The following is a 20,030-nucleotide window of genomic DNA, read 5'->3' as shown; positions in this document are numbered from 1 at the left end:
CATTATACCACTTCTATTCATGACTCTGAGAGTTACTTAGATCTATTTCTTTACCTCTAATCTTGATATATCAAATAGAAGTTGTACTGTAATTCAAGAAAATTATATATTATATCAACTACTAGTATTCAACAAATTTTAATTCCCTGCCTTTTCCCAACTCTTGGTTCAATTACAACTTCCACAGTAATACATTACATCATGTTTTTCTTCCTCCCCTTACTAGTCTATGCTATGTAATTTGACCTTTGTCATGTATGATCCCAAATGTCTATAACTTAATGTGACATAACCAGATACATCTAACTCCAAAGCAAGTTCCTTGAGACTGAACAACATACTTTCTTTTTCATTTTCTCCTACACCATGGTAGACTATTGGATACATAATGACACTTAACATATGTTGATCTGTGAGCTAAGAAACTAGGAAGGGACAGGAATAAAATGTGTGGTAGAGTCCATGTCCTAGGTTTAATCTTAAGCACTAGAAAAACAAAAACCATCAAAAGCTAGATAAAATAAGGCAAAGTCAAATGTTACAATATTAAATTACACCTCTAAATTTTCAGTCCAATTTTTTTTAAAATTAAAAAACATTAGGGGCCAGAGTGATAGTACAGCAGGTAGGGTGTTTGCTTTACATGCAGCCAAGCTGGGTTTGATCCCCAATCCCCAGCATCCCATTTGGTCCCCCAAGCACTGCTGGGAGTAATTCCTGAGTGTAGAGTTAGGAGTAACCCCTGAGAATTTTCAAAAAGGTGTGATCCCCCCAAAAAAAAAAGATCAGAGGGGGCTGGAGTCATAATACAGCGGGTTGGGCGTTTGCCTTGCACGCGGCCAACCCGGGTTCGATTCCCAGCATCCCATATGGTCCCCTGAGCACCGCCAGGAGTAATTCCTGAGTGCAGAGCCAGCAGTAACCCCTGTGCATTGCTGGGTGTGACCCAAAAAGGAAAAAAGTAAAAAACAAATAAAATAAAATAAAAAATAGATTAGAGGCCAAAATGATAGTACAATGGGTAGGGCATTTGCCTTGCACACGGCCAAGCCAGGTTCAATCCCCAGCATACCATATGGTCCATCTGTGCACTGTCAGGAGTAATTCCTGATTGCAGAGTCAAGAGTTCACCCCTGGGGGCTGGAGCAATAGCACAGTGAATAGGGCATTTGCCTTGCACGCAGCCGACTTGGGTTCGATTCCCAGCACTACATATGGTCCCCTGAGCACCGCCAGGAGTAATTCCTGAGTGAATGAGCCAGGAATATCACCTGACACAGGTGTGACCCGAAAAGCAAAAAAAAAAAAAAAAAAGGAAAAAAGAAAATAGAGTTAAACCCTGAGTATCACTGGGTGTGACCCCCCCAAAAAAACCCCAAAATAATAAATAATAGATTAATAAGTAATTTGTCACTTTCTTGATTTTATGATCCTGATACCACATGACACGTAGTTTTCCTTATTTTTAATATTGTTGTGGGGAAGCAATCCAAGCAGTGCTCAGTTCCAAAAGAGCATGGAGACCATTAGGGACAATGCCAGCAATGCTTAGGAGGAGGGCCATATACTGCTGTGAAGTGCTTAAGATAGAGGGTCTCACACAAACTGGCCATGTGGATCTACAATTTTAGCTACAACCTCAGCTCCCCTCATACTTTTTGTTTTGTTTGGAAGCCACACCTAGTAGTGCTGAGTGCTTGCATCTGACCCTGCATTCAGTGTTCACTTCTAGAAACCAAATGTGGTGCCAAATCAAACCTGGGTTGGCTGCATGCAAGGCAAGCACTTTACCCATTATACTATCTTTCTGGCTATCCTTTCATTCTTTTCTCTAATTCGTTTCAACAGGGTGCTTCTACTGCTAGGTGTTACTCAGAGAAATTGTTCAGAGGTACTTTTTTGAAGGGTACATAATAGCACATACAAAAAGGTATTATTAATATTTGCAGTGTACCAGTGAACAAACCCAGGGTCTCACATATGCAAAATACTCTCTACCACTGATCTCTAGCTCTGCCCCTTAGGTGATCTTAGAAATAATTTTTGACCTATGCATAGATTTTTATTATAAATGATAATAAATGATCTTAGAAATTTTTGTCTATAATAGAATTTTTTGAATTCCTGGTACAGAATTTTGTATACCAGGAAAAATAATAGTAGTTATTTACAGAGATGAGGAAGAAATATCTTGTTTCTACATTACTTTTTAGTAGTGTATTGTTCTTTTTAACCTTAATAAACATTTTTATTTTGGGGCCACACCCAGCTGTGCTTAGGACTTCTAGCTCTGCGCTAAAGGGTCACTCCTAATTTAGCTGGGTGCTAGGGATTGAACCCAGATTGATCATGTACCACACACATGCCTCACCCACTATATTACCTTTCTAGCTTCTTAATAAACACTTTATTAAGGTATTAAAACACTTTTTAACATTCCCATCTTTGTCTTCTTTCACCTTTTCTCATGAAGCAAGATTTTCAGTACAAATGCCATGCATACAGATATTGATTGTAATACTTACTTTTTGGCTGCAAAGGACTGCTGTCATCCATCAAGTTTCAGGATTACCTAAGCACAAAATGAGATCAATTAATTTCATAAGTCACTAAAATACACCAAATATTGAAACATGAAACTTGGGATTCAGAATCTTGAGATTACATCAATCTCTAACAAACTCACCATGTGATTTCAACAAAGGAAGAAAATCAGGTATTAGCTTTCAATTTACAAAATAAAAATGTATACAACTGGTATATGTTTACTAAGATTGAATTATGTTAAATATAATCTATTTTTCCCTCCTAAACAAATCTTTTGAGTTTGCTGTTTGATCTATACGTGCAAGTCCTATTCCATCACCCGTTATTCCTGAATGAAGGCAAATTTAGTAAATAAAATGCCAAATGTTTCAGGTACTTGAAGAAATTAATGAATTATAACGTGACCAATTTAAATTACTGCCTTTTGTTCTCAAACTAATATGCTCACTTACAGGGAAAAATAAGGTATTTTTTTTGCTTTTAGATTCTTAAAGTGTAATGCCAAAACCAATAATAACAAGTCTCACAATGGAGATGTTACTGGTGCTCGCTCGAGCAAATCGATGAACAACGGGTTGACAGTGCTACAGTGCTACAATCTAATTAGTCTACAGCTCTTTTGGCTTTTGTGGTTTTGGAGCCACACCCCCAGCAGTGTTCAGGGCCTATTCCCAGCTGGGTGCTTGGAATTGCAATGAGGCTTACACTGAGCTTCCCTCTCTAGCCCAAACATTTACTTTTTTTGGGGGCAGTGCCCAGGATTGAACCCAGGACTTCACACATACAAGTCAAGTGTGCTACTGATGAACTACACCCTCATTTTTCAAATAAATGTTTCAATTAAAAACAAGGTTTTTGATTTTGGAGCTAGCTCCAAGGTCTGGAGCACAGGCTATGCTTCGGGTGGTGCAGGTTTGATCCCCACTACACCATGATTCTTTGAGGGCTACTGAGAGTCAGCTCCAAGTACCAAGCTGGGAGGAGCCTGTAAGCACCATTAGATGTGGCTCAGAAGCTAAAACTAAGACAGGTATTTGTACTTTTTTTAAAGGTGTTTTGCGCCTTGCATGTGGCCAGCCCTGGTTGAATCCCCAGCATCCCATATGGTCCCCCGAACACTGCAGGAGTAATTCCTCAGTGCAGTGACAGGGGTAACCACCAGCATTGCTGAGTGTGACCCAAAAACCAAATAACCCCTCCCTCAAAAAACCCTATTCCAATCTCTTACACTCAATAATTTTGAAAGTTATCACTTGACCTAAATAGAATCAGGGCTATGTATGTCAAATACATGACAAATGTTGCTCAGAATAAAAGATTTATCGCTACCATAGTACAGCAGACAAGACGACTTGCCTTGCACGCAGCCAACCCAGGTTCTATCCCTGGGATCCCATATGGTCCCTGAGGTCTATCAGGAGTGATTCCTGAGCGCTGAGCCAGGAGTAAATCCTGAGCATAGTTGAGTGTGCCCCCTCCCCCAAAAAACAAAAGAGCTGCAACTGAATAATCTGGAACTTACTAAAACACTTTTATTAAGTGGTTATATAAACTGTTTGTTGGCACAAACAACTAAAATTAGTACTTACTATAAAAACTATTACCATGAAAAACTTTCAAATCCTTGCTTCAGAGTTTTGGTGGTAGCGAATGAAACTATGGGAGATTAAATCATGTGTCAGAGAAATGTACTGCATATCCAGCAAAGACCTGCAGAGAGATTCCTACAATGTCAGTTTCAGAAGTTCTCTTAGTTCTGACTGGAGATCCACAAAAGAGGAAAAAACTTTCTACCCCAGCTACTGACCCAAGTAACAGACACCATGTCCATTCTAACAGTGACCAAGCAGAAAAATTAGTTCTATGTAATCGAGTATAAATTAATTTTTGGAGGGCTATGGAGATGGCTCAAAGGACTGTGTCTTATGCCAACTGTCCAGCGAAGGTTGGCTGAAGAGAATGAGACAGACACGCACTACCAGGGCTGCCTAGACAGCCATGAGCAGAGTGCACAGGCTAGTCATTTATTCAATACAATATTCCTCTCCCCCCACACTGTACCCAACACCTGACTTCTTGTTTAAGTTGCCAGAAAGACTAAGAACAATTGGAAATCACATCAAAATGTGATTTTTGCAAAAAAGTGATTTGTGATTTTGCAAAAAAAAAAAAGCTTGCTCTATGCTTTAAGGGTGTTCTAAAGTCTGCTCTTAATGTACCCATTTTGATGCAAAATGTGATTTTTGCAAAGTTCAGGAAGCCTGGAGGTTCCTTCACAGTGAGTCTCAAGACACTGGGAATTGCTGCTACTCAGACTTGGGAGTACTGGAATTATCCAGGTTCCCTAGTAGCTCAGGGCCTCTAGAGCCATACCTGGTGATGCCCAGAGGACCATGTGGTGCCAGAGACTGAGATGAGGGCATGCGCCTAAACCTCTGAACAATTTCTCTGGCATTTAAATCTTATTTTCAACTCACAAAGGATAGAAATGTGCATGCAATTAAAGTAATTTTATTCATCTCATTATGGGGTGAAGGCTACCAAGTAGAGCTCAAGATGGGGGCCCCAACAGTGATTACCGGGCTTGCAGTCTAATGCAAGGCACAAGAATCTCATGCTGCTCCAACCCAGGAGATCCAGGGATTAGGTGGGCCAGTCTGCCAGTGAGGGGAGCCTCCAAGATCACACCGTTAGATGCTCAGGTACAATAAAGAGCTGGAAAGTGAACCCAGGTCTGGGCACGTGGACCACATCCTCTGCTGTTTCCTGGCAGCTCAATTATTTTGAGACCACACCTGGTGGAACTCAGGGCTTATTACTCTGCCCATTTATTTTCTAAGACCTAAAAGAGCTTTTGGGCAGGAACTACCCCGACCTTGGGATGATAGGAAAACAGATTTCCCACAGGATTAGAGCACATATTTCACATGTAGGAGTCCTAAATTTTATCTCCAGCGCTTCCAGGAGCAACCACCAAGTACTATGTGATTGTGGGCTATTTCTCAATGGTAAAGCTCACACCTCGTGTGCATAAGGCCCTGAGTTTGATCCCCAGCAACATTTAAAGACACCTGGGGATCAGAGAGAGTACAGTAGGTAGGGCATTTGCCTTGCACATGGTCGACCTGTTTTCGATTCATAGCATCCCATATTGTTCCAGAGCACTGCTAGGAATAACCCGAGCATCACAGGGTGAAGCCCTGAAACAAAAAATTTTGAGATATAGTGGAACACAAACAATCCAGTTTCTGACAAGTTCTTATAGAAATAACAACTATGTTCCTTATATAACTTGGTTTTACTTTTGCTATATCTGAAATTCCACTCTTTTAAGAGTTGTGTTTTCAAAATTAATGTATTAAAATAATTAAGTATTTAAATATAACTAAAAATAATACATCCATCCAGTTATGAATGCTTAGGTTGTTTTCATGTCACAGCTATTAAGTTGAAGATGCAATTTTTTAGCTAGTGTCTAACTTTAAATATCCAAAAATGCATCATACCAGAACTCATAGATTTGACTATAGTTCTATAGTTTTGACTATGTTTACTAACTGCATTATCATTAGATTATCAGTTTTATCAAGACTAAAAGAAAAGAAGTGAATGACTAAAAGATACTTTTTCAATAAATAAAAGGCAAATGACATAAGTAAGTATAGAAATATAAGTGGGTATAGACATAGAAAAATGTTACTATTGTTTTAAGTAACTTCAAGCTATAGAAAACAAATTTAAAAGTAGGCAGCAATTGAAATGGTCCTCAGATGCTATTTATTCAATGTATTAAGGTAAACTCAAATGACAGTTTCGTAGTAGTTCCATTTTGTTTTGGGGCCATATACAGTGATGTTCAGGGCTCTTGGTAGTGTTGGGGCACCATATGCAATACCAGGGATTAAACAGGGTCAGAAGCTGTATTCAAGGCTGCTCCATTCTTTTTATGGCTGTGTTGAGGGCTCTAAAATATCCTAAACATTTTAGGTAAGGCGGTGTCTGTGAAAATACTTTCCTAATGACGGCAGTTAATACAGCACTTAAACACAACAAAGACTAGATTATACCTTTTGTACTTTAGATAGCTTCACTGGCACCTAAAATCCAAACTCTAAACTAGATTTTTAGGATTAAATCATATGTAATTTAGAGGTAAAACTTTGCTTACCATAATTTGTTCCAGAATTTTTTATATCGTGAAGACTGCTTTATGTTTTTGGAAGACCTGAGTATGAATAGAGGTACAATCTGATAGAGCATTTTTTTAGTAACTTCACAATTTTTGCCATTATTTTTTCTGGTTTTGAGACCATCCCTAGTGGTATTCAGGGGCTATTCCCAGCGACCCTCGGGGGCCACATGGTACTAAGGATGGAACTGAGGCCCAAACATGCGCTTCTGCATGCAAAGCATGTGCTCCAGCCCAATGAACCACCTTCCTGGCCCCTACTCTTTCCAAATTTTAGATTTTCTTTTTGGGGAGTGGATGCCAAAACAGCCCAGAGATGGCTCCCAACCAGGCTGGTGGTTCGGTGCTAGAGTCCGAGGATAAGATACTTCTTGGGTCCTGTGATGATGGGTATTATCCAGGTCACTCAGTGATCAGAGGTTATCCAGAAAACCCCAGTGATGCTAGGGAGGAAATGTGGGGCTGATCAAACCCAGATTAGGTACATAGTCCTCCCTTGCACTGTCTCCAGCATAATCTTATTTAGTTTTCAACTGTTGTCTCTGTGATTCTTTATTTCTTCTATTTGTAGAAAAAAGTTTAACATATCGAGATTTAAAATTCAGTTATGTTGGGGTCAGAGAGATAGTACAGAGCCATGGCACTTCCTTGATATATGGTTGACCTCCATCTGATAGCACCACTAACGGTCCTATAAGCACTGTCAGGTGTGACCCCAAAACAAATAAATGAAATTCTGTTATGTAATATTTTGAAAAGATTTTCTATATTTTAAAAATTGATTTTTTGGGCTGGAGAGATAGCACAGCGGGTAAGGCGTTTGCCTTGCATGTGGCCAACCCAAGTTCGATTCCCAGCATCCCATATGATCCCCCAAGCACCATCAGAAATAATTCCTGAGTGCAGAGCCAGGAGTAGCTCCTGTGCATCGCTGTGACCCAAAAAGCAAAAAAAAAAATGTTTTTATAGGGGCTCAAGTGATAGCACAGAACAGCGGGTAGGGTGTTTGCCTTGCAAGTGGCCAACCCGGGTTCAATTCCCAGAGTCTCTGAGCACCACCAGGAGTAATTCCTGAGTGCAGAGCCAGGAGTAACCCCTGTGCACTGCCAGGTGTGACCCAAAAAGCAAAAAAATAGTGTTCTTATACTAATTTGTGGGATGGGGAACTATAATATTTACTCTCTGAGAAGTAACTTTTTTCTTCTTTTATGGGGCCACACATAGCAGTGCTCAAGGCCTACTACCAACTCAGTACTGGAGGATCATACAGTTCTGGGGAAAGAACCAGGACTCCTGACAATCTTTCCAGTCCTCTGAATGGAAACTATTATATACCCAAAAAAAAGGGGATGGAGAGATAGTACAGCAAGTAGGGTGCTTGCCTTGCATAATGCCAATCTGGATCTGATCCCAGGCAACCCATATGGTCCCCTGAGCCCAACCAGGAATTCCTGAGTACAGAGCCAGGAGTAATCCCTGAGCATCACCAGCTGTGGCCCCAAAACCAAAAGCAAAGAGAGAATGCACTTTGGGTCAGGTAGATAGGTCAAAGTGCCAGTGAGCATACCTTGCATGCCCCCAGTTCGATCCCTGGCACCACACGCCCTCACATGCACTGCTAGGTTGTAGGTCTGGTTTACGCTAGCACCAATAAGACAAAACAAAAATGAGCAGAGAGATAGCACAAAGAATTGGAACACGTTTTGTACATGGAGATCCAATTTCTATCCCCAACTCTGGCCAATCCCGAGTAATACCGGGTACAAACCCTGAGCACCATACTGGGAATATACACTGAATTATTACCAAAGGGTGGCCCCCAAACAAGATGAAGATATGCAGGAACCTAGGCTTGATCCCCAGCACTACCTACACCCCTGAGCACTACTGTGTTGCTGAAAACAACCCCAAAAGAAAGGCTTAAAAAATCCTCACTGAGGGGCTGGAGCAATAGCACAGTGGGTAGAGTGTTTGCCTTGCACTCGGCCAAGCTGGGTTCGATTCCCAGAATCCCAATATGGTCCCCTGAGCACCGCCAGGAGTAATTCCTGAGTGCAGAGCCAGGAGTAACCCCTGTGCATCGCCAGGTGTGACCCAAAAAGCAAAAAAAAAAAAAAAATCCTCACTGAGACACCACACTAATCCAAAAAGGCTGGGAGAACGCTTCCTATTATATATCTGAATTCTAACTTTTTTTTCTTTTTGAGTCACACCTGGTGATGCTCAGGGATAGTTATTCCTGGCTCTGCATTCAGGAATCACTCCTGGCGGTGCTCAAGGGATCATATAGGCTGCTGAAAATTGAACCCAGGTTGGCCGCATGCAAGGCAAACACCCTACCCACTAAACCATCACTCCAGCCCCCTAAATTGCAATTTTTGATTGAAAAATATCTTTTAGAAGGTCTGGCTGATAGGGTGTCGAGACTTTTGAGCTGCTATTCATAATTTGCATGCTTGAGATCCAGATTTGGTCCCCAGCACCATATAGTACTGGACTAGGAGCAATCCCCGAGAAACACACTGGAACTAGCCCCTGAGCACAAGTGTGGTTCAATACCCCCTCATCAGAAAAGGTAACAAACCAAATAATACGCTTTAATTACAATTTACATATGTAAATATAACCTGGAGACAAATCTACTGCATAATTGGCCAAAGTCTAACCATATAATCGTTTGTTTTATAAGCTGTTATATAATCACTAATTCCTAAAGTAACTCAGGAAATACATACTATTAACTCATGCTTTATAAGCATAAAACTTACCCACTATGGATGTCAGTAACAGAAATTTGGTGGGAACACTAGATATAAAGGTTGAATGAATGGGAATTAGAATCCTATCACTTTCTAGTTCTGAAAACTGTAAGATCAACTTCCTAGAGTTTTTATTTTTTATTTATTTTTTTTTGCTTTTTTTGGGTCACACCCGGCGATGCACATGGGTCACTCCTGGCTCATGCACTCAGGAATCACCCCTGGCGGTGCTCAGGGGACCATATGGGATGCTGGGATTCGAACCCGGGTCGGCCGCGTGCAAGGCAAACGCCCTACCCACTGTGCTATCGCTCCAGCCCCTTCCTAGAGTTTTTAGTTTTTCTACATGTAATGTTTTCCTTGAAGCACAATCTGAGATAAATGACATGGAAACTTACTCTTCAGTATTTTTGCATTAGTTCACTCAGTTTTCCTTTTTTGGATAGTTTTTCCTTTGTGGGGTGTTCTGTATTCTGTATATAAGTATTCTGGGGCTACTCCTAGCTCTGTGCTCAGGGATTGCTCATGGCAATTCTCAGAGGACCATATATGGGGCCTGTGATCAAATAAGGCTTGGCTGCATGCAAGACAAGCACCATAATTTGTCCTGTCCAGCTACCGATTTCTTTACTGGAAGTCACACTGTAAACTGGTAAATATTAAAATTCTAGTTCATATGAATAATTGTTAAAATATTGTTACAACATACACCAAATCAGCAATTCTCAATTTTCAGATTTCAGGACCTGTTTTCATTCTTAAAACTTAACTGAGGAGCCAAGAATATGATCCACATAGTAGGATATATGCCTTGCATGTGCAAGGCTCTGAGTTCCATCAACGGCCTCTGCTCCCTCCACCACCACCCAGGATAGCACCACAAGGTGTGACCCCCGTAACAAGAATAAATAAAGCTTACCACGGGCTCCAATGAGCTTTCTAGTTAACTGTTTTTTTTTAGTGTTTGGGTAATACCCTGCCATGTTCAGGGCTTACCCAGGCTGAGAAATCATTCCCGGTGGTGCTTGGGGGGCTGTAGGTAGTGCTGAAGCTTCAACTCGATCAGCCGTAAGGAAGGCAAGCACCTTACAGTATAGCAAGATAGTGTTATATTATCACTTTGGCCCTATGTGGATTTTTATACTTACTTTATTAGAAAATGAAACTGAAAAAGTAAATGTTATTTTTATATACGGGCCATTTTTAGCCTGGCAGAGTAGAACTAATGATAGTTCAGTGCCCAGCCAGTGCTGCCGTGCTTTCCTAGCAGATGCGTGGGGTCACTCAGTAGTGCTGGTAGGAATGCCAAGTTGGATATTGAACCTGGGTCATGATATATGCCAAGCATGTGCTCCCATCCTTGAGCCATGTGCACACCCCAAAGTTTTTTATATAAAGTAAAAAGCTCAGAGCAGTTCAGAGGGTATGGCATTTGCCATACACATGACTGAACCAGGTTCAATCTGCGGTATCCCATACTTAGTTTCCTTGTCCATGTAATGTAACAGCAACCACTCCCCACCCCCAATTCTGATATGAAGCCAGAGACATAGTACAGGAGTTAAGGTGTGTACATGCTTTTGTATATTGGTAACCCTGGTTCAATCCTTAGCACCACAAAATTCTCTGGGAGCACTCTGGGCATGGCCTTAGAGGCCCCCACAACACCAGTAGGGTGGTCTGGGTAATCCCTGGCAAAGTATGTCCAAAAGGACCACATCACTGGATCCTCATATTGTAGTACCAATCTGGTCAGCCAAGAATCACTGAGAAGGGGCCCTGGGCCTCCTGAGAACTGCTAAACCCCCACCAAAAAACTTCTTGTATGAGTCTAAATTTTTTGTTTGTTTTGGGGCCCACACTGGGCTGCACTCAGGGCTTATTCCTGGCTCTGCACTCAAAGAACTTAATCGTGGTGAGCTTGGGAGACCATATAGGGTGGCAGGGATTGAACCCAGGTCATACATGTGAAAGGCTTCATTTCTAGGTTTCAATTTAATATTTAATGGTACTAAAAGACATTATAACTCACATTTCAAACCTGAAAAGAATAAAGGCATTAACTAAAAGTCACCATTTTTATTTAAAAAATAAAAAATTTAAAATTAAAAAAAAGCTTTGCAAACAAAGACAGGCTGTTGATTGAAGATCATCCATGCTTGTAGAAGCTAGCTCACTATACATTTTCGTCTGACTTCTCCTTTAGAAAACAGGAAAATTTGAGTTATCAGGACCCCACCCTCTCCCAATCTAGAGAACTCCAGAACCTCCGAAGGAAATCATTTCCCCCATTTTATTAAAAGATGCTAAGCAAATTGCTTCAAACCCATTCTTACCTAACTCCACAATTTAGAAAATAACGGGTCTTGGAAAAGCAGCCCGTCTTAGGAAAGCGGCAAGAACGAAGCTCTTTTGGCAAGAACTAGGCTCTGAGCACAGGATGACCAATAAACGGGGAGGGGGGGTAAGGGGGGGCTAGCAACCCACAACAAAAGGACTTGATTCTAAGGCCAAGATTCCAGAAAGTTCCAAGCAATCACTCTTGCCTGATGCCAGAGGAGACCTGGGGGTGGGGGGGAGTGGGCGTGTCTCTACAAGCATCACTTGTACAAAAAGATCAAAGGGAATTGTCTCCAGAAAGAAGACTATAAAGGAAGCCTCAAGCCCGACTCAGGCCTCAAGCCCGACTCAGGCCTCAGGCCCGACTCAGGCCTCAGGCCCGGCTCAGGCCTCAGGCCCGGCTCAGGCCTCAGGCCCGGCTCAGGCCTCAGGCCCGGCTCAGGCCTCAGGCCCTGCGACCATGTTCACAGTGGCTAGGTATTCATTTAGGTATTTTCTTTGTCCATTTAACCTAACAGCAGCAACCCCTCCCCACATCCAATTCTAATATGAAGCCAGAGACATAGTACAGGAGTTAAGGTGTGTATATGCTTTTGCATATGGGTGACCCTGGCTCAATACTTAGCACCATAAAATTCTCTGGGAGCACTCTGGGTGTGGCACAAGGCCCCCACAACACCAGACGGGTGGTTTGGGTAGTTCCTGGCACATGTCCAAAAGGACCATATCATTGGATCCGCATATTGCAGTAACCAACTTGGTCGACCAAGAATCACTGAGAAGGGCCCCTGGGCCTCCTGAGCATTGTTAAGCCCCCACCCAAAAAATCTGGTATTAGTCTAATTTTGTTTGTTTGGGGGCCCACACTGGGCTGTTCTCAGAGCTTATGCCTGGCTCTGCACTCAAAAGATCACTCCTGGCAAGTTTGGGAGACCACATGGGATGGCAGGAATTGAACTCAGGTCACCCATGTGCAAGGCAAGCACCCTGTAACTGAACTCATCTTCTCTGGCTCCTCTACCATCATCTAATGTTGTGTAGCAAAGTACTGGGCTGAAGAAACTAGTGGAAACACTTTGAGGCTTGTTTTGCAATGCTAGGAATTGAACCCAGGACCTCATACATGCTAGATTGTTCTACACCTGAACTTTGTCCCCGCCCTGAAGAACTTAAAGTGGACTACAGTACCTACAGGCCAAACAAGGTTAAGTCCTTCAACATCAGGACTTTTTTTCCGAGGTTTTAAATGGGCTTTACCTGAATTCTTCCACTTACCTGGATAAAATCATAGTGTTAAATACTAAGGAAGTCAGGAGATACAAAGTCTTAACATACAAACATAGGCCAGAGAGCTCAGCAGACTAGAACATACACTTTCCATGCAAAAGGCTGGGGCTCCATCCCCAGCACTTCATGATTCCCAGAGCACCAGTGACAGAGAACCCAAAGCACTGAGCCAGCAGCAGCCCCAGATCACGACTGGGTGTGATTCAAAAACATGTTTCATAAACATGTGCATTATATATAATATATATTATATACCACCCAAAAAATCTGGTATTAGTCTAATTTTGTTTGTTTATATTATACACCCAGAAGTATTTCCTGAGCAATTCTGGATTTGGCCCAACAAGTCAGGCCACCCCCTACCTCTGCCACGCCCACCCACAATTTGGTGAGTCTCCTAGCTCTTTTTTTTTTTTGGTTTTGGACCACAACTGGTGGTGCTCAGGGCTCACTCTTGGTGGGCTCAGGGGACCACTGGAAATGCTGGTAATCCTAAATCAGCTTCATACAAGGGCAAATTCTTCCTATCGCCTTTACTATTGCTCTGGCCCCAATGCTTCTAATTCTTTATCACCTCAGATAAAAAGTGGGGGCTATGAATAGTAACTTGGGCATTACCTAGAGCTAGAAGACCTACAATGAAGAATTGATTGCATCATTTTTGAGCCATTATTAACTCTCTAAAGACTCTCATAAGTTATTCGATCAGCTTCTGGAATGTTCCATCAACACCCCACAGTCCATCTCAAAAGGACAGCAACAAAATTAACAAATGCAAGGTAAGAGTATGTTTTGTAGTGACCGTAAACATTAAAGGCTCATACCTGCTACTTAAATTTATGAAGGAACCATAGCCTTCTTAGACCCACTAAATTGTCAGCTTAAAGGATCAAGTTAGCATTTTCAGAGTAATGCCCAACGCAGGACAATTCACAAATGCTAAGAGAAAATTCTCTGTTTAAAGCTTCATTTCTAGGTTTCAATTTAATATTTAATGGCATTAAAAGACATTATAACTCACATTTCAAAACTGAAAAGAATAAAGGCATTAACTAAGAGTCACCAGTTTTTATTTAAATACTAAAAAAAAAAATTTGAAAAAAAAAGCTCTGCAAACAAAGACAGGCTCTTGATTGAAGATCCTCCATGCTTGTAGAAGCTAGCTCACTAGACATTTTCGTCTCTGACTTCTCCTTTAGGAAACAGGAAAACTTAAGTTATCAGGGCCCCCGCCCTCTCCCCGTCTCGAGAGCTCCAGAAGCTCTGAAGGAGATCGCTTCCCCCGTTTCATTAAAAACTGCAAAGCCAATTGCTTCCAAGCCGTTCGTATCTAACTCCGCGATTCTCTTCCCCCTCTGCAGACAATAACGGAATGGAACAGGAATTCCACGAACTCCCGTCTTGGAAAAGCGGCGAGAACGAGGCTCCCGGGGCGAGACCGAGGATCTGAGCACAGGATGACCAATAACCAGGGGGAGGGGGGAGAGGGGCGGGGAGTGGGAGGGGGGCGGGAACCCGGACCCGAAGGAGGACTTGATTCTAAGCCCCCCCCCCATTGCGAGAAAGTTCCAAGCAGCGCCACGCTCTCGCCTGACGCCAGAGGCGACCTGGCGGGGGGGGGGGGGCGGGGGGGCGGGTCTCTACGCACGTCGGCATCAAATGTACAAAAGACCACAGGGCATTTTCCTCCAGAAAGGAAAGAGTAAAAGCGAGCTCGGGACCGACGCAGAGACGCCCCCTCCCCCGCCCCCGCCCCCCAAGGCCGAGTTAGAGACGCGAGCCGGCGAGGGGCGCCCTGGCGAGTCGCCCCAGCGCCGCGAGCCCCCGCGGCCCCGCAGCCCGTCCGCAGCTCGCTGAGGGCCGAGCGCGGCCGCCTCCTCCAGGAGGTCCCCTCCCCGGCCGGGGCCCGAGCAAGATGGTGGCCCACCCGCCGCCGCCGCGCCGCCCGCGCCGTCCCCTCCCCCGCTCCCGGGGCCACCCTCAGCGCCCCGGCTCCACGCTTTCCCCCCCGGTGGCGCTCGGGGGCCGCGCGGTCGCGGGCGCCCAGGAAGCCGAGCAGCCGCGGGTGCCACAAGCGCTCCGGGATTTGCGTGTGTGCGTGTGTGCGTGTGTGTGTGTGTGTGCGTGAGTGCGGGTGTGTGTGAGTGCGTGTGTGAGTGCGTGTGTGTGTGTGTGTGTGCGTGAGTGCGGGTGTGCGGCGCGCTCGGCGGCCGGGGGCGGGGACACACTTACCGCACGCTAGCGACATCCACCTGTCCGGGACGCGAGCGCAGAGGGAGGCGGCTAGGGGGCCGGCTGGCCCGCGCAAACGCCCGCCGACGCCCCCGAAGCGAGAGCGGCCTCGGCGACTCCCAGCGACGAGTGAGCGGCGCGGCCGCCGCCGGGGCTTATATGCGCGCGCGCGGGGCCTCCTGGGTAAGCCCACGGCTTCTCGCACGCGCGCAGCCCGCCCCGCCCCGCACATCCGGGCCCCGCGCCTGCAGCGCTCGGGGACGGCCGGCGCGGGCATGTGCGCAATCTAATAGGCCGTCGAAGGCCGAGACGGGGTGCCAGTGGGCCGCGGACGGGGAGGCCATGTTCCAGCCGGGAGGGGGCAAGCCCCAGAGAAAGGAGCCAAGAGCCCGGAGACACGGACCCGGGGGCCTCGCTGTGCCTGACGGTTGAGAGTCACTCGCCTGGCAAATTCGTTTCGAAAGGAATCAGAAAAGCCCTGCAAGGGGATGCAACAGATCAGAGAAAAAAGAATGAACGTCACGTGTTTTTTTTAACAACTGGTTGCTGTTGCTCCATTCGTTTTATTCGTTTTTTTTTTTGTGCATCTTTTGCTTACATCCCATTTTCCTGTCGTTTAAATATCCATAGAAATTATTAGAATGATAAGAAAAGGGCATGCACAAGGAAGAACACTTAACGACGGACTGCTTAAGCATTCTCTAAACAGGGCGTTCTTTTAAGGGAGGAGGGGGCACACCCTGCGGTGCTCAGGGCTTATTCCGGGCTCTGAGCTCAGGGGATAAGCTCCAAGGGGGTCCCGGGAGGGGTTGCAGGTGATGGAAACACGGGGCAGCTGCCTGAAAAACAAGCGCCCCGCCCCCACCCCCATACTATCTCTCGTGCCCCTGAACTCTGTGTTCTGAACCATAAATAAAAAGTATCTCTCCTCACAAGCTATGAAACTAGCGGATCGTTGTGTCCCAGCTGCCAGATGTAAAATCTTGTGTCAACTGCTCCCGAAGTACGGTTACATTGTTAGAAACTGAATCCTAGCAGTTCAAGCCGGTTTGAGCTGGTTTCTTCTTCGTCATCTCTCCTGTCCTTTGCTGTAGAAAAGGCCTTTTAAAATCCCCTGAAAACATGTTCTGTGAGAAAGGACAGGATAATCAAAAGTTCCAAAGATGAAAAGCGAAAACTTCGAACTCTTCGAGCACTTATAGATTGCCACCCACTTCTGAACAGGCTAATAACTAAGCCCAGCACCTCTTGCTTGTAGTCAGTGAGAAATCTAAAAGATGGGAATATACAACCTCTGGGAAAACTTTTCCTCAGACCCGCGTCCTAGAAAATGTGAAAGCTCAATATACCCACTCTGTCTCTTACGCCAGGCAAGATATGTTAAGACCCCTTAGCTTTCCTGGGGAGTCCTTTTCCTGGGAATTTTACTAAAGCAGTAAAATTTCTCTCAAATTCCTTTTACTTTTTTTGGCTTTTTGGGCCACACCCCGCGATGCTCAGGGGTTACTCCTGGCTCTATACTCAAGGAATTACTCCTGATGGTGCTCCGGGGACCACATGGGACCCAGATCAGCTGCATGCCAGGCAAATGTCATACCCACTATACCATCGCTCAGGCCGCAAATTTTCTTGGTATGTGGTTTCATGAACTTTTACAGCCCAACTAAAATGAGGAGGTGGAAATATCAGCCAGTCTGTTCAATGGGATGAGCAGAAAAGTTTTATAAACCAAAATCAAATCCAATTTACTATGTTTTCATGAAAAAATTATAAAGATCAGAAAATTTTCACTTTAGAAGAAGTACACAGGGAGCAGAGAGACAGTATGGCAGGCAAAGTGCTTGCTTTGCACACGGCTGACCTGGCTTGATCCCCAGCCCCACATATGGTGCGCTGAGCCTGCCAGGTATGATTCCTCAGTGGTGGGCAAGGAGTAAACCGTGACATCCCTCCCACCAAAAAACAAGGTACACAATGGGGCCTGGAGAGATAGAATAGTGGGTAGGGAGCTTGCCTTGCACACGGCCAGTTTGGTTCAGTCCCCAGCACTCCTTGTCCCACCATGAGTGATCCCTTAGCACAGAGTCAGGAGTATATTCTGAGCACTCCCAGGTGTGGCCAGAACCCATCCATCAAAGTATACAATAATCAAATTACAATTAACAATTTTTTTAATGTCTAACAAAAGGATAGCGGTAGAGTGTAGGGAGTAAGGCACTTAGTTTCACATCATCCATGGCACTGCATAGATTCCTCTAGGGCCACCAAAAGTGATTTCTGAGCACAGATCCAGGAGTAAGCCCTGAACACAGCCAGGAGGTGTGCTACCTTGCCACATAAAAAAAGAGAATTAACACGTGGAAAATTTTAAATGTTTAATACTTCACCCATAAGACCACCCCAAATTTTTAGAAAATTTCTGTTGATTCTCCAAGAACTGGTCATGTGTCCTTTTTCTTTCCTTTCAGGACTGCCACTAAATGAGAATTTATGCCTCTATGGACTGTTGGGACGTTTATTTTATGCACTTGTTTGGTTTTAGGTCCACACCTGGCAGTGCTCAGGGCACATTCCTGCCTCTGTGCTCAGGATCACTTCGAATGGGCTCGGGAATCATATATGGAGCCACGGATCAAGCCTGTGTTTATTATGTGCAAGGCAAATGCCGTACCCGCTGGACTCTCTGAACCCTTTGGGCTATTTTTATTGATATGCATCCACATAAAATTCATCCTCTCTTCTCTCATTCAGCTGTGTTATACAGATAAACAAATCAAGGGCATAGATAATATCAGTTGATAATAAATTCTGAGTGTTGGATTACCAAACAGAAAATAGCTAGATGGGGGGTAAGGGGTAATGATGAGGTGAACTGAAGTTAGCAAAACGCACTGGTGGAGGGTCTTGGGCACTTCAGTATGGTATGGTGAGATAACTGTATGCACCAAAACCATAAATGCCAGCACTACTGTAAACATACAACCTAAAGGATACTAATTAAGTTTTTAAAATTCAGTATGGGGCTGGAGAGAGGTACAGGTGTCAAGGAGCTTGCCATGTATGTGGTTATCCTGGGTTTTATACCTGGCACCACATGTGGTCCCCCAAACAGTATCAGGAGTGATCCCTGAGCACAGAGCGAGGAGTAAATTCTGAGCACCACTGGGTGTGGCCCCCGAACCAAAAATGAAAGAAAGAAAGGAAGGAAGGAAGGAAGGAAGGAAGGAAGGAAGGAAGAAAGAAAGAAAGAAAGAAAGAAAGAAAGAAAGAAAGAAAGAAAGAAAGAAAGAAAGAAAGAAAGAAAGAAAGAAAGAAAGAAAGAAAGAAATTTTAATGAAGCTGATAGCTATCTGGTGACTATGTAAAAGATTAAACATAGCCTCAGGAAGCATATACTGAAGTATTTATTGGTAACTAGTTGATAATGCATTCAACTTATTCTCAAATGATTCAAAAATCATTCCATATATCTGTATATCTATGTGTGTACACAACTGTTGATAGGTCAGTTTGAATTGCTAGAAGAGAAAACAGACTAGATGGCTTAAACAAGCATTTCTCTCTTTTACTTCTGGAGGCCAGGAAGTACAAAAAGGGGCCCTGGCAGATTTGATTTTTGGTGAGAAACTGCTACCTGATTAATAGGTGGCCTTCTTGCTGTGTTTTGACATACAGAAGAGGTGCCTTTAGTATGGGTACTAATCCCATTCACCAAATCAGCTGCCAAAGGCCCCACCTCTTTATCCCAACACTTTAGAGATTACCTTTAACATATGAATTGGAAGGGTGGCATAAATATTCAGTCCGTGGTTGAGAATTGAGAGGATGACAATGAAAATGGGATAAATTTTCTCTTGCCAGTGGGATTGGCACCTTCAATTCCTGTTCAGCGGGGCGTCAATTGCAGAGAATGAGAGAAACATATAAGGAGAACGAATTCAAGTTTCAGGATTGCCTGTGCAGCCCTGAGTGAACTCACAGACTAGCCATTTTCCAGCAGGGGGTCTATTGCAGAGAATGAGACAAACGTATAAGAAGACAAATCCAAGCTTCAGGATTGCCTGAGCAGCCCTGAGTGAACTCACAGACTAGCCATTTAATCGATGCAATATTGCTCCCCTACCACTATTCCTCCTAACATCACAAAAGTCAGAAGTATTATATGATGTCACCATATTGAGGATACTGATGATGTCTAATAATTTACTGTTACGAGAGGTGATTCGGAGAATTTTAATAATCTTAATAGTAAATTAAAAATTAAAATATCTAACAATTTTAATAATAATTTGTGCTGGAGCGATAGGACAGCGGTAGGATGTTCACCTTGCACATGGCCGACCTGGGTTTGATTCCTTCGTCCCTCTCAGAAAGCCTGACAAGCTACGGAGAGTATCTCGCCCTCACGGCAGAGCCTGGCAAGCTACCCGTGGCGTATTTGATATGCCAAAAAACAGTAACAACAGGTCTCACAATGTAGACGTTACTGTTGGTGCCCGCTCAAGCAAATTGATGAGCAACGGGATGACAGTGATACCACTATTGCAAACATGTGAGCTATTTATTGTTTAAGTAGACAAAGACATTAAGATTAGTAAGCATATCAAAATCCAAAACCTAACATTAATAGCAGAGACTATGATATTTCACAGTACCGATCAGCAAACATCCTTAAA

The 20,030-nt window shown here is 43.9% G+C and overlaps 1 protein-coding gene across 4 annotated transcripts in view; it reads right to left on the bottom strand.

The window, feature by feature from the left end:
* The window catches only part of ZNF280C (zinc finger protein 280C), a 62,080-nt gene extending 46,582 nt beyond the window's left edge, over positions 1-15,498 (bottom strand). For 2 of the 4 annotated variants that reach the window (XM_055121724.1, XM_055121722.1), the window contains exons 1-2: positions 15,355-15,498; positions 2,526-2,572 (exon numbers count right to left, since the gene is read on the bottom strand). Coding sequence is in view for 1 of the 4 variants with exons in the window: in XM_055121722.1 (XP_054977697.1) it covers positions 2,526-2,556 (31 nt within the window). In the remaining 3 variants the exon portion in view is untranslated. Of the gene's footprint in view, positions 1-2,525; positions 2,573-15,354 lie in introns of those variants that run through there. The other 2 variants (XM_055121723.1, XM_055121725.1) reach the window with 2 other exon arrangements.
* Positions 15,499-20,030: the final 4,532 nt, after the last annotated feature.

This window comes from Sorex araneus, chromosome X (assembly GCF_027595985.1).
Source record: "Sorex araneus isolate mSorAra2 chromosome X, mSorAra2.pri, whole genome shotgun sequence".
Classification (NCBI taxonomy): Eukaryota; Metazoa; Chordata; class Mammalia; order Eulipotyphla; family Soricidae; genus Sorex; species Sorex araneus.
This window is presented reverse-complemented; position numbering and strand designations above follow the sequence as displayed.